Here is a 21,983-nt window from a genome sequence, read left to right as displayed (position 1 = left end):
TGAAAAAGATTTTGTATCTCTTTCAAAACTCGTGTGGTTTTTATATGTGGGTATTTTATGTAGAGAAGAAATTATACTCCTGAAATAAGCTCCAGTTGCATGGCGTAAAATCATCACACACTACAAAAACACTGTTTGCCCAGAAGCTACTAGACGCAAGCCGTGCAAAGTGAGATTTGGGGACTGGTAACACTTCACCAGCTGCTAGGTGCCAGTCAAGGAAAATACAGTATGGAGGTTGAGACTGAACTGTTTTGAAACTTATTAAAGTTAGCAATTTGACAGGGTAATTTTATATCTGTTGAAATGCAGATATAAAATATTTTATTATAGTAAAAAAAAAAAAGCAAACCTACGCTTGCCCTTTTATTTTTGTCTTCTTAAAATTTCATTTGCCACGTAATTTGTTTGCATTACCAAAGTACTGATATTTGAAGGATTGAAAATTTAAAAATTAAAATAGATCCTTCACTACAGATAGTTAGAAAGAACTTACATAAATGATATAAAAGGTTGTGTGAGTAATAAGAAAATCAGAGTGCAGCCTTCAGTGTTCCTAAAATGGGGGAAGGTTGTCAAAAAAAATGAGATTTCAAATGCAAAAAAACTTAATTAAGCTTTATGATAACTAAGAACCCAGTAAACTTGCTGAATATTAGCACCCTCACTGTTCTCAAAATATTTACTTTAAACATGGCCAGAAAGTTAAGTACAAATTTGATTTTTCTAATAAGAAAACAAAAACAAAGTTAGGAATAAAAAAAATCCTGGATGGCTTAAATATTACCTTAAAATTAATACAATCTCCACCCATCTTTCATTTTGGAAACTAAAACCTAAAATATTATGATATGAAATCCATCTGCCACATGTAAATATATTCACATTACCATTTCTAAAAAGAACCTTACATAAACTAAAACTAAGCCTTTAAAATTCGGTGTTCTAGGGATGCTTGGGTGGCACAGCTGGTTAAGTGTCTGACTCTTGCTTTCAGTTCAAGTCATGATCTCAAGATCGTGATCTCAGGGTCCTGAGATCAAGCCCCACGTTGGACTCTGCACTCAGCTTGGGAGTCCGCTTAGGATTCTCTCTCTCACTGCCCCTCCCCTGCTCATTCTTATGCTCTCTCTCTCTCTCAAATAAATAAATCTTTTTTAAAAAGTTTAAAAATAAAATTAGGTTTTCTAGTATTCAAAAGGAAAGCCAGAGACATTTAACAAGATACTTCTTGCAATGTACATTTTACAACTACATTCCTCAGAAAGAGAGAAATGATTTCATAATGAACATTTTTTCATTGGGTATATTCTAAATGCTTAATATAACTCAAATCTTTGAAACAAAAAAGGTATCAAACCATTGTCTTAAAGTTGGACCTGGATGACTTTTTTTTTAAATATTTTATTTATTTATTTGACAGATAGAGATCACAAGTAGGCAGAGAGACAGGCAGAGAGAGAGGAAGGGAATCAGGCCCCCTCCTGAGCAAAGAGCCCTATTCGGGGCTTGATCCCAGGACCCTGGGACCATGAACCAAGCCGAAGGCAGAGGCTTTAACCTACTGAGCCACCCAGGTGCCCCAGATGACTTTTTTTAGTAGGCAGAGAATCCAGAGAGAAGCAGGAAAGAAAAGAAGAAGGCTAAGACCTATATGATCTAGTGGAAACCCATGAGATTCACCAGGACTTTCTCAACAGTCTCATACAGGGACTAATCCTGGGATGAAGTGACGACGAGAAGCGTCTATACGCAGGCAGTTTTACAATAGGATGGCAAGATCTGGAAGCCTGAAAGTCACCTCACAAAGACCACTGGCAGCTGAGCACAATTTCTCCACCATTGCTGTAAGGTAAACTGAATTTTGGAGCCAGGCGCAAGCTGGACCCCCACCACGGCCCACATGCCTAGATAGAACCATCTTTTAATGGACATGGGCCATTCCCAGAGCTCCTAGGCCAGCCCTCTGGTCCCCTGGGATGAGGCAAACAGCCAAACAGGGAGAGGAAACTTCTATTAAATCTGCATCCCAGCAGCCACAGAAACACTCAGTCCAAGAGGAATGGGCTCCAACTGTTCCAGTCACTGCGAAGGACAAAGGTAAACTCCAGACTTCAAAAATACTCACAAAAATGTGTGTCCAACACACACACATGCGTGACGGGTTTCAGAATATCTTCTTATATTTAAAGCCACACTTAAGAACAATTGCCAGTCTCTCCCAGCCCCTGTTCCTTTCATTCCCTGAAAGGATTTCCAGCTCTTCTTTCACTGGCTGTTTGCAGACCCAAATAGGAGATACTTCCATGTATCTGAGCTTGCGGAAAGCAGCAGCAAAAACCTGCTTTAGGGGGCGCCTGCGTGGCTCAGTGGGTTAAGCCTCTGTCTTCTGCTTGTGTCCTGGTCTCAGGGTCCTGGGATGGAGCCACACAGGGCTCTCTGCTCAGCAGGGATCCTGCACCCCCACCCCCCACCCCCGCCTGCCTCTCTGCCTACTTTCGATCTCTGTGTCAAATAAATAAATAAAATCTTAAAAAACAAAAACAAAACAAAACAACAAAAAAACCTTCTTTAGCTTAGTTTGGTTTCACTGAGGGAGATAGAATGGGAAGAAGGGATTTTTTTTTTTACAGTTAATCATATCAAGGCCATATTAAGATCTTCAAATACCCCAAGAACTAGAAAAACCTGATGATGATAAACTCCAAAATACATCCAAACTTCATTTTTCATAATCACACAAAACTTAACATGTATACTAAAATTATCTTCTTTCTAGATTTTTCGGACTACAAAAACAAAAGTTTGGATTACTTCCTCAAAACTGAACCTTCCCCTCTTCCTTTCTTTCGGTGGTGTTGGGGGTGGGGTCTTCGTCTTGCTGACGCCCCATCACTCCTCATCAACTGGGACACAGTTCCTCAACTTTTAAAACAAGGGATGATGACATCAGGAAGAAAACTCACCTGGAGTCTCCACCCGGCGGTAGTGATAGGGGTTAATGCACACCTCTTTCTGCTTGGAGCCAAATGGAAACTCACAGCACTCCAGCGGCTTCAGCTCGTGATGGGACTGGAGATCAGGCCAGCGCCACACGCGGCAGTAAATAACATGGGGCAAACCCTTGCGGTGGGACACCTGCAGCCGCCCATCCAGAGACCGGGGAATTGTCACACATTTACTGGGCTGCCCTGGACAGCTGAGGGCCCTCTCCAGCTCATCCATGGCTCCTTTCTTCTTCTTTAGTTTCTTCACTAAGGAGTCTACCGCCTTCTCTGCCCACTTTTCCTCTTCATCTCCTTGCTTCCAGCCTAGCAGTCTCTTCACTGCTGGGCTGGTGAAGGAGAAGAGGGAGCTGATGGGGGTGCTGGAGTGCATAAGAGGTGAACTGCAGGTGTCCAGGGCCAACGGAACTGGAGAGACGGCCCGTTATTGCCTGCAGGGCCTGAGGGAAGAATGTAGCAAGCAACTCTCCAGGGATGTCATAGGTACAAACTCTCCAGGGATGTCATAGGTCTTTCTTTTCTTCTGGAAGTAACTGACCGATTCAGCTTGGGAACTCGGATGACTTTCTCCCAGGCCCTACAAGGGCCTGGCCAACTCTGGAAAACAAAAACAAAAACAAAATAACAAGACAAAGTTCTAATTAGCTTCATCAGGGTAATTTTCAGAAAAAATTAAACATTGGATATAAGGAAGAAAATACACTTCAAATGTTTTAGACTTGGAAAGTCTTAGTCATCTCTGACTCTCCCTCTCTACTATCCCCTTACCCAAGTCTTGGTAATTCTGCCTTCAAAGTGCCTTCCAGATTTTGATATTTCTCCATTTCCACCAACATGTGAGGTCTCGCCCCCCTCACCACGCTCCTGGATTACTGCAACAACCTCTGAAGTAGCTTTTCTCTTCCAATTCTAATCCATTCACTCCCCAACACAATTTTTACCGAGTCATTTCCTATTTAAGAAATTACAGTGACTCCTTCATTTCCCAAGTATAAACTTCTCTCCCTGGATTTTGAGGGCCTCTATAATCTTTCTACAACATGCTTATTCTTCTTCCTTTCTCAATTACAGTTTGTGCAAGTAATTCATCTTCACTGTTGGAAAAATATATAAATGGAATAGAAAAAAAAATGAGGACACTAATAATCCCACCATTTATGTACAAACTACTTTATAGGATAGTGGTTTTCAAAGGACCAGAGTTCCCATGAGGGGGCTTCCAGGGTCCTCTCTTTTCCAATTACATTACTGTGTGTGCTAGATTTTCTTCATGTGTTTCAACTTAAAAAAATATATCACAAATGATGATATGCAAAAACAGATATGAGAATCCAAGTGTCTTCTCTTAACCAGGCATTAAAGAGATTTGCCAAGATATGAAACAGTAGCAGTCTTTTTAATAATTCTTTTTAAATATCATTTTTAAATAAAAATGTTTTTGTTAATATATAAGATATGATAAAGTTTATCATTCTTTTTAAATGAATCAATAAGGAGTGCCTGGGTGGCTCAGTGGGTTAAAGCCTCTGCCTTCAGCTCAGGTCATGATCCCAGGGTCCTGGGATCGAGCCCCACATCGGGCTCTCTGCTCGGCGGGGAGCCTGCTTCCTCTTCTCTCTCTGCCTGCTTCTCTGCCTACTTGTGATCTCTGTCTGTCAAATAAATAAATAAAATTTAAAAAAAGAAAAACATGATTTTAAATGAATCAATAAATATGTTTAAGTTTCTCAGTCTTAATTCTGAAAATGGTAAAGGCTGATATATATGAGCCACACAAACAAAGGTTCTTTGGAGTTCTCAATAATTCTTAAGAGTAGAAAGGCGTCATAAAACCAAAAAGTTTGAGAACTGGTTTTTTTTTTTTTTAGAAGTTATACATACTCATGGTACAAAAAATGGTACACAAAAGTACTGTTGTCCCATTTGTTATTCTGCCTGAAAATCAGTTGAATACTTCTTCACCCTGTCATCCAAAGGAGACATTCTTTCCTCATTATTCAACAGTCCCATTTAAATTTCCTGAGGTAGAACCACACTTCCTCTTCTGTGAAATAGTTGGCTCAAACAAAACCCTCTCCTTCTTCCAGATTCTGGAAACCAGCTACCTTATTAAAGTTTAAAGTGTCTGTTGGTAAGATTTTGGAGCACGCAAACTCATTTCAGTATGTCAGAATCAATCTAGCTCAAAATCTCCAATGACTGCTTATTTGATATGCAGTAAGTATCATTTTCTCTTCCACTTCCCTGGAGGGAAAGTTGTACCTATCCGGGTACAATTATATAAACTTCTCCCAGCAAAGGTGCTACATAAACCCCTGCTGTCATGAGAGTTGTCAGCACCCCCGCCAGGGGAGGAGAATGTCAGCCTGGTTACAAGCAAATCGATGAGTTTAATGAATATAAAGCAGCACCCGCATCACTTTGTTCTTCATATAGACTTTAGCATTGAACAGAGAGGTAAACTCTGAGGCAAAGGAGACTTGAGGACTTGATAGCTGGGTTTTCTCACTTGGCAGTTTGACTTATGCTCAGTTTTATTTGGAAAGGTTGATTTTGTGGCTTAACGATCGTGAATTTATAAAAAATAGTTAAGTCACCGTGTTCAAGGTCTGTTTATTTAATCAAGACAGGCTGCCTTAAAGCAATGGTTGAAGAGGATTGGGAGCATGAAAGAGAAGTAACACGGTGCAGAATGACCTGAACCCCCAAAGAGCTTTGAATTCTGCTTAATTTTACATGGGACTTCCATGAGTACATTGTGAAATAAAGTTTGAAGTTTAAGTCAGGGATACATAAAAGCTTTTTACAAAATATTCAGCAGAGTTAAACCAAATAACCCTTCAAAAAATGTTTGCTCCATGAGACAAATAATGGTTCTCTAAACTGGGCTTTGCTGCTGTTGTTTTAAACCACGGGTTCCTAACTATTAATGACACATGAAATCAATTTAGTCAAACAAAATAGCTTTTGTACAACAAAATAGACTAGACTGTAGTGCAGTTTACAAAGAAAGGGTATTATTTCATTAACACCTTCACTCACAGGCGTGTGCTCTGTGTGAGTGTGTACGAGTGTACACGCGCTTATGCTGAGGGTCACTGAGCAATTTGCAATGCACAACGCAATGCGGTTTGCTACTGTGGGTTACAATCCAGAAAGACTGAAAGGCACTACCCTTAAACCAGAGATCCTGAAACCATGTCCGTTCGAGGCTCACCTTGGTGAGTGACTTTCTGGGCCACCATCTCTCCTCATCTGTTGGGGACAACACCGAGACTGGTCAAGAACGTAAGGTCTGTGGAACCCGTCTCTGTGGTCTGATCTCGTGCCACATTCTGAATCTTTATGATAGCCTCATAGTGGCTCCAAAACTATGTTTTTATTGTTATAAGGCCCAGCACCTGTCCCATTATACAGCAGCCCTGGCATGGAGGGAGACCCCAATGAGTCAAATTCAGAATCTCAAAGTATTTCAAACCAAATGTGTAATAAATGCCTCTGGGTAGGGAAGAAAGAGGATAGAAAATATCAGAAAGTTAAAATTTAGTAAAGCAATGGGTGGGCAGGCAGACGTTCAAACAATATTCTCTATACTTGCTCCTATGTTTGGTATATATTTTTGATAGAAAAAGTAAACTCAAAAAGGGAATCGGACTTGGATTCTCACTAACACTAAGACTTTAGTTCCTATTTGTCCAGGTTGCCACTTCAGGCTCATTAAGGCTGTTCCAATCTCACTCACAAATAGTTTTTGCCACCAGTAGAACAAAGAGCCCCTTGTTTATTTCCAGCTGGCCATCACCCCGGCATCAACAGTGTAGCCACCCCGGCCCCTCCGCCCCATGCAAGCTTGTTTAGGAGTGTCAACCTGGCTCAGAACAGCTTTCCACTGTCAGATAATTTAAATGCCCATAGACTATCTGCTCAAATTACTGTGGCCTCCTGAAAACACCAGTGCCCAGGCTCACCCTGTAAGTAAAAGAAAAGACTCCCAGGGAAGTTATTAAAAAGTGGTTCCACAAATAGGAGTGGAGCTGTTAATATAGCATGTAGTTCCTCTATTCCTATAAAACTACAAAGAAGAATGAAACAAAACAGATTCTAAATATGAATGTACGTGAAGGATTTAAAACAAAATCCTGACCAGATAATTTCTGCAACATCTAATGAGAGCTATGGAAGCGAGATGCCAGAGGTGGGTACACGAGGAAGAGTCCTTGGCCCAAGGCTGGGGGTTCTAGAAGGATTCTGGAGATGATAACTGAGTTGTACTTAGAGGATTTAGGTCACAGTTAAAAAATAAACTAACTTAAAGGGCGCCTGGGTGGCTCAGTGGATTAAAGACTCTGCCTTCCACTCAGGTCATGATCCTAGAGTCCTGGGATCGAGCCCCACATCAGGCTCTCTGCTCAGTGGGGAGGCTGCTTCCTCCTCTCTCTCTCTCTGCCTGCCTCTCTGCTTACTTGTGATCTCTATCTGTCAAATAAATAAAATCTTTAAAAATGAATGAATGAATAAATAAATAAATAAAATCTTAAAAAAATAACTAATTTGTCAGATTAGGATAATTTTCTACTAATTCTTTTTGCGGTTAAATTCTCACTTTCTGGGGAACCCTCTTACACTGTTGGTGGGAATGCAAGCTGGTGCAACCACTCTGGAAAACAGCATGGAGGTACCTCAAAATGTTGAAAATAGAACTACCTATGACCTAGCAATTGCACTACTGGGTATTTACCCTAAAGATACAAACGTAGTGATTCGAAGGGGCACATGCACCCGAGTGTTTATAGCAGCAATGTCTACAATAGCCAAACTATGGAAAGAACCTAGATGTCCATCAACAGATGAATGGATAAAGAACATGTGGTATATATACACAATAGAATACTATGCAGCCATCAAAAGAAATGAATTCTTGCCATTTGCAACGACATGGATGGAACTAGAGGGTATCATGCTTAGCGAAATAAGTCAAGCAGAGAAAGACAACTATCATATGATCTCCCTGATATGAGGAAGTGGAGATGCAACATGGGGGGTTAAGGGGGTTAGGAGAAGAATAAATGAAACAAGATGGGATTGGGAGGGAGATAAAACATAAGTGACTTACTCTCACAAAACAAACTGAGGGTTGCTGGGGGGAGGGGAGTTGGGAGGGGGGGTGGGGTTATGGACATTGGGGAGGGTATGTGCTATGGTGAGTGCTGTGAAGTGTGTAAACCTGGTGATTCACAGACCTGTACCCCTGGGGATAAAAATATATTATATGTTTATAAAAAATAAAAAATAGAAAATAATTCTCACTTTCCTAAGAAAACTCTCTATCCCTTGCCACAAAGCATCTATGTGGTCTCTCTGAGCCCCCTCATTTCCTCATCTGCAGATCAAGGGGTGGGATGCTCACCCTCCCTGTGAGGGTCTGTCTGAGCTATAGTTCCATGACTCCATGGCTGTTGGCTGTACCTGCCACATGGGACTGTGTGACTCATTTAGCTGCTCTTGATGCTACATTGCTACTCCCCCCACCCGACACCCAGAATAGTCCAGTCTGAGACTGAAACCTTTACTCGTGAAGCTATATTGCACAGAGTGGAGCAAAACAACATTCCCCCCTCCACAGTTGTCAAACTGACCCTTTTCACAGCAAATGTCATCTACCAACACCACATGATTTTCACTTGTCTTTCCAGATTTTTGTTTCTTTCTAGAATTGTTTTTATTACCACTAAGGAGTAAGAGTGAAAATGTATGCTTGGTATTACTGTGTTTGACATCACTTGCAGTGTCTTCCTTCATCACCCCAGATCTCCACAAATGTCATCTGTTGGCCACAAGAGCTTGCCTTCTGTGGACGGAAGGACAAAAGCACTATGCCCATCCCTCCTCCAGTTTACTCATGGTCTACTTAGTGCACCGCATGAAACAGGACTTTCTTTTTCGGGCATATGAGATTTATAATAGACCCCACTAAGGGAACAACAAAACTCCTCATTTCCAAGTTTTTAAACAGGACCACTTAAAAGAAGCACAGCACTGACCACATGCATATACCATGCTTTAACTGTACATAATTCTACACTAAAATCCAATTTGCCAAGCTGGAAAACAGTTGGGAGATATGAACCTTTCATTTGTAATCTGTCAGTCTAAATCAAACTCCTGTTAGCAGTTACTGAGATTATTTTTACTTACTGGCCTTCTTAGAAGATTCAATTGGTGATTTTAATTCTGAAGAAAACAAAATTCAAAAAAAATTACCATTTTAGATGAACATGTCGGCTATCTGTCCTGGAGCATGCCTAAGCACTACACACAAAGAACCTCTGAACAATCCTTCATGGGCACTGCTTCTTGGTCAGTGTGGCCAAGAAAAGTCCATATCACCTATCAGGCTGGTTGCCATCATCAGCCAAGGGGATCAGGAGGCATTGGTCCATTCTGCAAGGGCCCATTCCAGAAATACTCACCATGACAAAATGTTACGGTTTCATTATTTGCTTTGTTTTTTAAATTTTTTAATCTTATCAATTTGACCCTATAATCCATGGTATCCCTTCTATAAAACAGTTTTATGAACCAAATTCAGAACTTGAACACACTTGCCAAAGGAACATTTAATCTCTTAAAGGAAAAGGCTGTTTCCTTGACTACTTTTATAATACTTTTTATATAGTAATATAATACTTGATAACTTTTTATAATACTATCCTACTTTTATAATACTATTTGTATACTAATAATTAATATGGTGATAACAAGTGTTTTTGAAGTATAAAAGCAGATCCAAAAAAAGTCTACCTAGAAAATAATTGGCTGTTATTATCCCTATTGTCATATATACATAATGTGTTATTACTCTATATACCTGAAGAGAAATCAGGCTTCACACACATACACACACACAAATGCACTGGACGTATATTTCATTGATTTGATTTTGTCCTCACTTAAGTTAGTCTGTCATCCCTATGTGTTTCAAAAGAGTGACAATTACAAGTTTGCATTGTAAACTATAAGTAATGGGGCGCCTGGGTGGCTCAGTGGGTTAAGCCGCTGCCTTCGGCTCAGGTCATGATCTCAGGGTCCTGGGATCGAGTCCCACATCGGGCTCTCTGCTCAGCAGGAAGCCTGCTTCCTCCTCTCTCTCTCTCTGCCTGCCTCTCTGCCTACTCGTGATCTCTGTCTGTCAAATAAATAAATAAAATCTTTAAAAAAAAAATAAATAAACTATAAGTAACTACTCCATACATGCACCAGTTTAGTGTCATTGGATAAATATATCAATTGCGTAAATGTGGAAAATGTATCATGATTTCATATTCTGGAAAAGAGGCTTTTCTAACTGTACTCAGAATTTTCCTACAAATCTGTGAGAGAGCAATTCCTGTTCATAGTCTGCTAGTTAACATCTTGTTGCAGGACAGAATATCTTCTGACCACAGTACCAAGGAAGATGACAGAGATGCTTCTTTATAATAAAGGCTCTATTCAAATAGGCCAGGATAGGACTTCAGGTCATCTGCTGGACATCTGAATTGTCTGCTCATTTTGAATGATTGTACATATATGTTTCTCTAGGGAGACAGTTCATGGGTATTTTTCTGCAAATTCTGAAAAGAACCTATGACCTCTGAAAGGTTAAAAAAATAAAAAAAACAAACAAAAAACAACAACAACAACACTGAATTAGAAGAAAGAAGAAGGTAAGAGAGAGAAGGGAACAAGCTGAAGGGACATAAGACAATTGTGGACTATCCCAACTAAGATGGAGGAGAGCCTTAAAGACTAGAGTCGGAGGGTTTTGGAACGATGGAGGAGTATGAAGCACCAGATATCTGTCTCCCCATCTAGGCGAAGATTATTATACTGGCAGGATAACTTAACTATTCTGGAACTCTAGAACCAGTTGAAAGATTACAGCTTCTAGGGGAAGATTTGGACGGCAAATGTGGCTAATATGGGTCAATTGCAGTTCTTAGCTCAGTAGCTGTGACCAACCCCCTACCCCTGGCAGGCAACTGTGCATATGTTCCTGCAGCACCTTGTACTCACTCTGCAGGAGCCAGGGAAAGCAAAATGGATCCTGTCCTCCAAACATCAGGTATCTGTGGTCTGACCAATGACTGCTGTTTCTGATCACAGAATTGCAAATATGAGGGTAGCCGCTAGATGTGTACGTCCCCTCACTGTTGCAAGTCTCTCCTCCTCTGGCTACAGTTACTTCCAGGGCTTTTAAATAGGACCAACACCCTTCCCCAACCCCCCATCTTTTTTCTTTTTCTTCTTTTAGGAGCCAGACAGACATTAAAGGCTAGGATCTGCAAAAGCCACTGCATATATGGGGAAAAGTAGAAAGTGACTCTGCATATCTAGGAAAGAAGCAGGCTCAGAGAAGACCTTGAATTTATACCCCAGGCTGATCCTTGGCACAGAAACTGCTTACAATATTAAAAAACAAAACAAAACCAAAAGCAATAACAAAAACCCACAAACCCTGGCAAAGGCAGAGAATCTGATTTCCAGATTCACCACATTATCAGATTCAGATGTTCAGGCTTTGACAACAACAAATCACAAGCATACAGAGAAATAAGAAAGTATGGCCCATTCAAATCAAACTGTTCCCAAGAAAGACCTGATGGCAGATCTACTAGACGAAGATGTCAACCCAACTAACTAAAAGATGCTCAAAAAATTAAAGGAAGATGTAGAGAAACTAAAAAAAAAAAAAAAAAAAAAAAAAAAAAAAAAAAAAAAAAAAAAATTATGAATAAATGGAAGTATCAATAGAAATAGAAAACCTAAAAAGAAACCAATAAGAAATTCTGGAACTGAAAATTACAATAACAGAAATGAAAAATTCACTAGAGGGATACAAATTAGGCCAGTAATATCAAAGTGCTCAAAGGAAAAAACTATAAACTGAGAATCCTGTATCAGGAAAAACTGTCCTTCAATGGTGAAGGAGAAATTAAGACAGTCGCAATAAACATAAGCTAAGGGAGTTCATTACCACTAGACCTGTCCTGGAAGAAAAAGAAATGATCAAGGGAGTACTGCAAGGTGAAATGAAGGACATGAGACACTAACTTGAATCATATGAAGAAATAAAGATCTAAATAAAGATGAATGCATAGGCAATTGTAAAAGCTAGTATTACTGTAACAAAGGTTTATAACTTCACTAGTTTATTGTCTACATGATTTAAGAGACCAATATATATATTTTTTAAATATTGTCTAAAAGCTAGCACTACTGTAACTTTGTTTTGCAACTCTACATATTGCTTTCTGTGTAATTTAAGAGACTGATGCACTAAAATATTAGTTTATGTCTTGAGGCGTACAATGTGTAAAGATGTAATTTTGTGAACAACTGAAAGGGATAGGCCTGGAGGACTGAAAAAGCTGAATTTTATATGTTATTAAAGTTAACCTGGCATGAATTCAAATTAGAGTATTATGACTTCAAGATGTTTAAAGCAATTCCAGTGGTAACCAAAAAGAAAATAGCTAAAGGGGCGCCTGGGTGGCTCAGTGGGTGAACCCTCTGCCTTCAGGTGAGGTCATAATCTCAGGGTCCTGGGATCAAGTCCCGCACTGGGCCCTCTGCTCAGTGGGGAGCTTCTTCTCTCCCTCTCTCTGTCTGCCTCTCTGCCTACTTGTAATCTCTTTCTTCTTGAAAAAAAAAAAAAAAGAAAAGAAAAATAAAATAGCTGAAGAGTATACACAAAAGGAAATGAGAAAGGAATTTAAATATTTCACTTAAAAAACCCCAACATAACACAAAAGAAGAGAGCAATGCAAGAAATAAGGAACTGAAAAAGCCATCAGGCATATATAAAACAAATAGCAAAATGGCAGAAGGAAGTCTCTCATTATCACTAATTATTTTAACTGTAAATGGGTTAAACTTTCCAACCAAAAGACAGAGATTGGCAGAAGAGTAGGAAAAGAAAAATGATCCAAGGAGACTCACACTGGATACAAAGACACAAATGGATTGAAAATGAAATGTTGAGAAAAGATATTTTATGCAAACATCAATCAAAAGAGAGTAGGGCTAGCTGTACTAATACCAGACTAAATAGACTTTAATCAAAAAAGTTTATAAGAGATAAAAACTTGATATAATTAATAAAAGACTGAGTGTGTCAGAAAGATAGAACAACTATAAACATTCATGAAAAAATGGCAGATCAGCAAAATTTATGAAGTAAAAACCAACAGAATTGAAGGGAGAACAAGACAGTGCTACAGCAAGAGTTGGAGATATCAATACCCTACTCTCAATAATGGATAGAACAACCACACAGAGGTAAGTAAGGAAACAGAGAACTTAACACAATAAATCAACTGGATCTAACAGACATTAACAGAACAGCCTATCCAACATCAACACCATACCCACTCTTCTCAAGTGCACATGGGACATCTGCCAGGGTAGACCATATGTTAGGCCACATATTAAGTCTCAGTAGATATAAAAAAACAGATTTCGTGCAAAGTATCTTCTCTGACCCCAACAGGATGAAGTTAGAAATCAACAACGGAAATAAAATTGGAAAATTCACAAATTTGTGGAAATCAAACAATACACTCAAACAAGCAACGATCAGATTGAAGGATCAGAGAAGAAATCTTAAGGAAATTAGAAAATATTTATAAATAAATGAAAAAGAAAATGCAAAACAACAAAATTTATGAGATGCAACAAACAGTGTTAGCAGGGAAATTTATAGCTAAAAACACATTAAAAAATAAGAAAGATCTCAAATCAACAATCTAACTTTATGATTTAAAAAATGAGAAAATGAAAAACAAAGCTAATGAAAGGAAGGAAATAATAAATATTTGATTAGAGATGAATAAAACAGAAACCAGGAAATCAACAAGGGGGAAAAAAATCAACAAAACTAAGAGCTGGTTCTCGGCAAAGAGCAATAAAATTGACAAGCCCTTAGCTAGATGGACTAAGAGAAAAGAAAAGACTCTACTAAAATCAGAAAAAAAGGTGCAGACATTACAACTGATTCTACAAAAATTTAAAAAGAGTATAAAAGAATACTATGAAAATCTGTATGTAAACAAACTGGATAATCTAGATGAAATGGGACAAATTCTTAGGAACACAAAAGCTACTAACAAAGAAATAAAAAAAAAAATATGAACAGATCTATAACTGGTAAGGAGATTGAATTAATACTCAGAAATTTCCCAACAAAGAAGAGCCCAGGACCTGTTGGTTTCAATGAAGAATTCTACCAAACCTTTAAAGAAGAACTAATACCAATCCTTCTCAAACTTTTCCAAAAAAAAATTGATGAAAAGAGATTTCCTAACTCATTCTATAAAGCCAGCATTATCCTGAGACCAAAGACAAACAACACACTACAATAAAACTATATTCTTTGTGAGCACTTATATAGAAATCCTCAACAAAATACTAACTAAATTCAGTGTATTAAAAGGATTATACACCATGACCAAGTGGGATTTATTCCTGCAATACAAATATGATTCAACAAAGAAAACTCACTCTAATATACCACATTAACAGAATGAAGCAGGGGGTGAGGAGGTGACATGATCATCTTAAGTGAAGCCGAAAAAGCATTTGACAACATTCAACACCTTTTCATGATTAAAAAAAAACAAATAATGAATGAACTAGGAATAGAAAACAACTATTTCAACAGAATAAAAACTGTATATGAAAAACCCAGAGCAAACGTTATACTCAACAGTGAAAGACTGAAAGCCTTCCTCTGAGATTAGGAACAAGGCAAGGATGTCCACTTTTGTCTCTTCTATTCAACATAATACCGAAAGTTCTAGCCAGAACAACCAGGCAGAAAGTGAAATAAAAGGCATCCAAATTGGGAAGGAAGAAGTAAAATTATCCATACTCACAGATGATTTGATCTTTCATTTGGAAAACTCGATTTCACATAAACATACCAACAAACAAATGAACCTGTTAGAATAACTAAATTCAGCAAAGTAGAAGGATAGAAAGTCAACACACAAAATTTCTAAACACTCAACAATGAACAATCAGAAAGAAACTTACCAAAAAATCCCATTTACAGTAGTACCAAAAAGAATAACATATTTAGAAAGGCCTCACCAGAAACCTGCTGCTCATATCTTATCTGCTGTGTTGCTTCCTTTCTCCCCAAGTGCTTGGTTGTCTGCAGAATTTCCAAGAGTAAGATGATGACTTTCCTCTTCAAAATCACTAGGAAAGTATTCTTTCATTAGCCAGATGCTGTGCAGAGGGGAGGAGATCCCAGAAACTGTCAAACATGCTACAAATAAGCAATAGCCTGTGAACCCCTTTAAAGAGTTGGGCAAAGAGAAGGAGAAATTTTGTTATGTAACAGCAAGAAGACAAAGGAACAGAAGGACCCTCACTGCTGGGAGGAGACGGTAGCCACAGTAGAACACCACCATGCTGTACATGGCCTCCCAAGTGCTTCTCCACCACAAAGATGCTGCTGCCAAAGAACCAATTGAGATTATGTGTTTATAAATGTCCAGGAGGCCACTGCTCAAATGCTGCTCAAGCCACCTGGCCCACTATGACGCCAAAGGCCACAGGGGCATTGGTGAGCTGAATGAGGCTATGAATAAATTTGACAGTAAGATAATCCTGGACCCCATGATATTCAGTGGGGCCAGGTTTCAGCATTCACTTGAGGAGAGGCTAGAGAGAATCATCAGTGCCTCTGGTGCTCAGAGCCCACTGGTCCCTCATATGGTAACAGGCATGAGGGGATCATGGCTGAGTATAACACCCTCCAACAGGCCCTCCAGGACCTGGCTCAGTGAGCACATGAATAATCACTGCAGAAAGCAGAGCTGTAAGCCTCTGAAGATCTCCGACAACATCATCACAGATCAAGATACGGATTCCTCATAAGAGAATGTGTATTCTTAAGAATTTCTTGTGTTCTCAACCCTGATCTAAATATCATTATTGTATAGACCCCCAAGGAATCTTTGATTTCACACATAGCATGACTGGAGAGAGATATTTACACGTGGGATTTAGAAGATTTTGAAGCCTGTGTATTAGTATGAGCTAAACAGCGTATGTTACTTTTGAACATGCAGGGAGGATCCTTGTTTTTGTAAAATGCTATCATATTAAATATTCTGTTTCGTTTTTTATTAAGACATGATCAGTTTTGAAATTCAAAGAAAAAAAAGAATAAAATACAGAGGAATTAACTAAGGAGGTAAAAACTTGTACAAATGAAAACTATAAAACATTGTTGAAAGAAATGATAGAATACATAAATAAATGGAGATACAGCCCATCTTCATGGATTAGAGGCTTAATATTGTCAAGATGTCAATACTTTATAATCTACTGATTCATTGCAATCCTGACCAAAATCCCAAAGAAGTTTCTGAAACTTCTTTGAAAATAGAAATAGAAATAGAAAAACTCATCCTAGAATTCATATGGAATCTGAAGGGACCCTGAATAGTTAGAATAATCTTGAAAAACCAGAGGCCTCACACTTCCTAATTTCAAAACTTACTACAGAGCTACAGAAGTCAATCCGTGTGGTACTGGCATAAAGACACACACACTGATCAATGGGATGGAACAGAGTCTCCAGGAATAAATCACCAAGTATGTGGTCAAATAATTTTGACAAGTGTGCCTTGTCAAAGACTATTCAATGGGAAAGGACAATCTTACAAACAAATGGTGCTGGGAAAACTAAATATCCACATGCAAAATAATTAAATTGGATCTTTATTTCAGACCATACACAAAAATCAACCAAAAAAAGGATCAACTATTTAACTATAAGACTTAAAACTATAACCAACTTTTAGAAGAAAGCATAGGGCAAAAAATTCATAACATTGGATATGGCAACAATTTCTTCAACATGACACCAAAGGCATAGGCAATAAAAGAAAAAACAGACAGCACTTCATGAAAATTCTAAAAATTTGTGCATCAGAATAAAAAGGCAACCCACAAAATGGGAGAAAATATTTAGAAATCATATGTCTAATAAACAATTAATATCCAGAAAAAAGAGTTTCTAAAACTCAACAACAAAAATCCAAACAACACAATTAAAAAAAACAAAGGACTTGAACAGACATTTCTCCAAAGGAGATAATACATGCCCAATAAGCACATAAAAAGATGTTTGGGGCACCTGGATGGCTCCGTCGGTTAAGTGTCTGCCTTTGGCTCAGGTCATGATCCCAGGGTCCTGGGACTGAGCCCCACATCATATTATCATAAGAAGTTTTCACATGCATTTCCTCACTGAACCACTGCAGCAAGTATGTGTGGTTATTATAACCCTACTTTCTATTTCAGAAAACTGAGGCACATTGAAATTAAGTAACTTCTCCAAGATTACAGAACTAGTAAGTAGTAGTGCCCAAATGAGACAGGAGGAAAGCAACAGTGGGTGTCTCCCCCCGCTGTGCTTAGACTGAGGGCAAGAGAGGAGCCAGACCCAAAGCTGAGTCTGAACTCTGTACTAAACTGGAGGATGGTGACAGAAGGGGCATGTATGATAGGAAGACAGGAGAAAGCTGTTCAAGCTCCAAAATAATGTGACTCTAAAGGGACATGCAGTTCAAGTGAAGAACTGGCTTTCTGTTGTAAAAGGACCAGCTCATTTACTCATTTGTATATTCCCCCCAAAAAAAAAAAACAAAATTACCTGCCACCAATGCTTACTTTGTGCCAGGCACTGCCTAGTGGTAAATAACAGACATGGTCCTTGCCCTCACAGAGCTTAGAGTCATATCAGAATATTAAACAAGCAAATATTAACAAGTCATAAAGTACTATATGGAAAGAAACATACTATTAGTGTTGGGATAGAGCAAAGCAGGGGTGAGAGCCCTTCTTGAACCCATTGGGAAGACTTCACTGAGGAAGTAAGAATTAAACTGAGAGGGAGAGGTAGTGTCAGAAGCTGTAGAGTGAGACTTCCAGGCAAAAGCCCTAAAAGGATGGCACGGGTGTGGGTAGAACTCGGTGCCCTTGGGAAACTGCAGGGAAGCCCGAGTAGCCAGGGAGGAGTGGGCAAGGAGGTGCACAGCTGGAGGTGAGGCAGGACCTAAGGATTCAAAGTAGTTGTGCTGGACCTTGAAGACAATGTATGGAAAATAGGTTTTATTTTAACTGCAAAGGGGACCCTTGAATGGATTGCAAAAACAAATCAGTGATCTAATATCTTTTTTTAAAGATTAATTAATTAATTTATTTATTTGACAGGGAGCTCACAGGTAGGCAGAGAGGCAGGCAGAGAGAGAAAGCAGACTCCCTGCTGAGCAGAGAGCCCAAGGTGGGGCTCAATCCCAGGACTCTGAGATGGTGACCTGAGCAGAAGGCAGAGGCCTAACCCACTGAGCCACCCAGGCGCCCCCTGATTCAACTTATTCTTAAATGATCACAATGGTGGCTCCTGTGAAGAACAAATGGGATGGGAGGGCAAGCAGGGAAACCAACTAGAAGATGCCATAAAGTTCGGGTGAGAGGCTGCGGAAGCTCTAACGGAGTGGTGGCTGAGGAGGAAGGCCAGAATCACAACAGTGTGGCTTTGTTTTGTTTTAAGATGGGGATTCTAAAGCGCACCTTACAGGTTAAGAAGAATTCATCAGTAAAAAGGAGACTTTCCGTGTTGCAGAAGAGAGACAGGATGTGGGACCATGGATAGAAGAGACGAGAGAGGACAGCGCAGGTCTATCCATCTGGTCCCAGGAAGAATGGAGTATTCTGTCTGAAAGACTAATTAAGGCCCTGACAAAGTCTGAGTTAAGACTGGGAGGGGTGGGGGGCGCCGGGGCGCCCAGGTGGCTCAGTGGGTTAAGCCGCTGCCTTTGGCTCAGGTCATGATCTCAGGGTCCTGGGATCGAGTCCCGCATCGGGCTCTCTGCTCAGCAGGGTGCCTGCTTTCTCCTCTCTCTCTGCCTGCCTCTCTGCCTACTTGTGATCTCTCTGTCAAATAAATAAATAAAATCTTTAAAAAAAAAGAAAAAAAAAAGACTGGGAGGGGCAGGGCGAGAGACTGGAGGAGCAGGGAAAGGTGGGAAGTACCGAGAGAGTGGGAAGGCAGGAGTGTGTTCTGATTTATGGGACAGAAAACAAAAGGCAGACTCCTATAGAGGCCAGTCAGCCAGCATGACTGACAAGAAGCCTTTCTAGGGTCCTACTCCAAATCACTTTAGGAAAAAAAGAGACCTACTCTTAGAAAATAAATATTGTTCATTGCTCAGACTGAAACCTGGTTCCTTTAACCACTGGGCTCTCTCCCCTTTTGATACAAGGAGGTGACAAGAACTGGATAAAGATGCAGGACAGCCAAGCGCATGCTTGGACATTTTACCTATAAGGGTCGCAAAAATATCACTACAATAAACTCTCAAAATATAAGTTGGTCATGTTCCTGCTCAAGTAGGCAGTGCCCTCAGGTGGGGAAAAAGTAACACCCACAGATTTTTTGTGTGTATGATGTGCGTGCTACTCATCAGCCCTTGGCAGTGAGGAAGAAAGAAGAAATTCTGAAATGGTGATACACAGTATTTGTGTCCCTTACCAAAAGATGTGATTAACTCGGTTGTCTTTTGAACACTTTAATAGCTCAGCAGAAGGGGCTGGAGATAAATGCTTTCATTACTCGTGAAACGGACAGCAGTTGCTTTGGGGAAAGAACTACTGTGGCTGGAAGAAGAGTGAAAGACATGTTACTTCTGTACGTTTTTGTATTTGTGTCAACTGCAAAATACCTCCAGAGTCGTAAAGATTCCAACAGAAAACAGAAGTCAACTACAGAAAAGCGGAAAGTATTCTGCCCACTGTTATTGTAGCACTAAGTTTTCATACTTGAATTTCTTTCTGTATAAACTTTTTGTTAGTAAAGATTGATTTTTCCCACCCTTCCTCAACATATTTTTTAAAGGCTTTTTTTTTTTTTTTTAAAGATCGTATTTATTATTTATCTGTCTGAGAGAGAGAGAGCACAAGCAAACAGGCAGTGTCAGGCAGAGGCAGAGAAGCAGGTTCCCGCTGAGCAAGGAGCCAGATGTGGGACTGGAATCCAGTTCCAGGACCCTGGTATATGACCTGAGCCAAAGGCAGTGGCTTAACCGACTGAGCCACCCAGGCGTCCCCCTTCCTCAACCCATTTTGAAGCATATCATGAGTCTCTCTGTGGGAATCACATATTTTGGTTCTGCTCTTGTTAAAACTCCAGGAAAACTGGATTTCCCATATCTCTTCAGAAAGTGGTGTGCTATCACTCCAAGACGTGGTTCCCTGTTTCCTTCACTTCAAAATAAGTCTTGCATTCCCAGTTAGAGAGCAGGTAGCAACTATCTATCACAAAGAGAAATGATCCATTCATCAAGAGCTCTCGCTTGTCCTAAAACTTGAACCTCAGAGACAGAACTCAGCAGAGCCAGGATTATAAAAACAATGTAAACCTTTAACTCACTGTAGGACCCAAACAGACTGCAACATAGACTATGTGTTACTTAAAGCCTATTTTTAATTTATACCCAATTCTAACATGCTTTACCATTCACATTAGAGTACTTTGATTAAAAATTCACTAGGCACAAATGTGTATTATCGCATTACTGACAGTGCAATTCTTTCTTCTCTCTATATTTGTAACTCTTAATGTGTTTATAAAACATTCCACAGCCTCAAGGAGAACAAGAATCAAAGCCAACTATTTCAGCATGAATGATTTATCAATTATGAATTGAAGATCTTTAGAAATTTATTTTTACTGAATTGTTTATATACTGGCGAACAACTGCTGTTCTAAAAAAAAAAAAAATCAAACTTTCTGTCCCTTAGCAACCTCAGAATAAATCAGATCTTATGCAATACAAGGCATCTTAGAGGTATATTACTCCAAGCAATCCTGACCCATGAAAATCTGGGTTTACCACAAATATAAATCTGAGAAAGACATTGGTCTGACAAAATGAATCATAATAAATGTAAAAGTATTAGTCAATTTAGAAAAATCTGATCCATATACAGTTTTTTCAGGGAAAAAAATGTCCTATTTCACACATATTTACCAAGTTCTTTAGGTTGCAGTTCCTAGAGTTAACTGCTAAACCTCACAAAGTTTACTTCTAAACAGATCTAATTTTTTAGTCAGAAAAATCTGAACTCTAGAACAGAATTAAGAGAACTCATTTTACCATCCTCCTTCTAAAATATATTTCTAATTTTAAAAACATGTTCTGTCCACCTTCTCTAAGTGTTTTTATCGGGCACTGGAGAATACTCTTGTATTCTTGTATTTGCTAATCTTGTTAGCAAAGTGTGGAACAAATCAGTGAAACTCTTTGCCCATCAAACACCAAACCTTAAAACTTTGAGTTTTGTAACGGTTCCAAGCTTTTTTGTAAACAATACAGTATTATTTTACAGATGTAGTCAATAACCCACTTTTTAAAAAATGTTCCCAGCATGTCCTTCCGAAAACAGATAAGCTATACTATTCTAAATATCAGATAATATCACATAGATTAGCTTAGCTCGTCTGGAAAACGGGTACTCCCGATTAAAAAAAAAAAAAAAAAAAAGATGATTTAAATTGGTTTTGTAGGAAATGAGGTATATTTCCACCTTTTTGTTGTTGTAAAGTCATCTCAGGACAGCTTGGATGTTATTTTTTAACCCTGAGGAGTGTTTGGGAACAACAAAAATGAGTTTCCCTTCAACAAATACAAACATTCATTCTCATCTACTCTCTCTCCCCCTCTTTCTACTTCCCTCCCCCTCCCCAACCATCTTCCTCCCTGTTTCTCTCAGAAAATGCAATTCAGGGGCACCTGGATGGCTCAGTGGGTTAAGCCGCTGCTTTCGGCTCAGGTCATGATCTCAGGGTCCTGGGATCGAGCCCCACATCGAGCCCCACAGCGAGCCCCACAGCGAGCCCCACATCGAGCCCCACAG

The 21,983-nt window shown here is 39.3% G+C and overlaps 1 protein-coding gene across 1 annotated transcript in view; it reads right to left on the bottom strand.

The window, feature by feature from the left end:
- Nucleotides 1-21,983, bottom strand: part of SMAD9 (SMAD family member 9) — a 74,608-nt gene that overhangs the window by 24,594 nt on the left and 28,031 nt on the right. The window contains 1 exon segment of the mRNA XM_059143936.1: nucleotides 2,967-3,602. Coding sequence (XP_058999919.1) covers nucleotides 2,967-3,378 — 412 coding nt within the window. The 5' untranslated portion in view covers nucleotides 3,379-3,602.

The sequence above is a fragment of the Mustela lutreola genome, chromosome 13 (assembly GCF_030435805.1).
Source record: "Mustela lutreola isolate mMusLut2 chromosome 13, mMusLut2.pri, whole genome shotgun sequence".
Classification (NCBI taxonomy): domain Eukaryota; kingdom Metazoa; phylum Chordata; class Mammalia; order Carnivora; family Mustelidae; genus Mustela; species Mustela lutreola.
The sequence above is the reverse complement of the archived record's forward strand: the minus strand, read 5'-3'. Positions and strand labels throughout refer to the sequence as shown.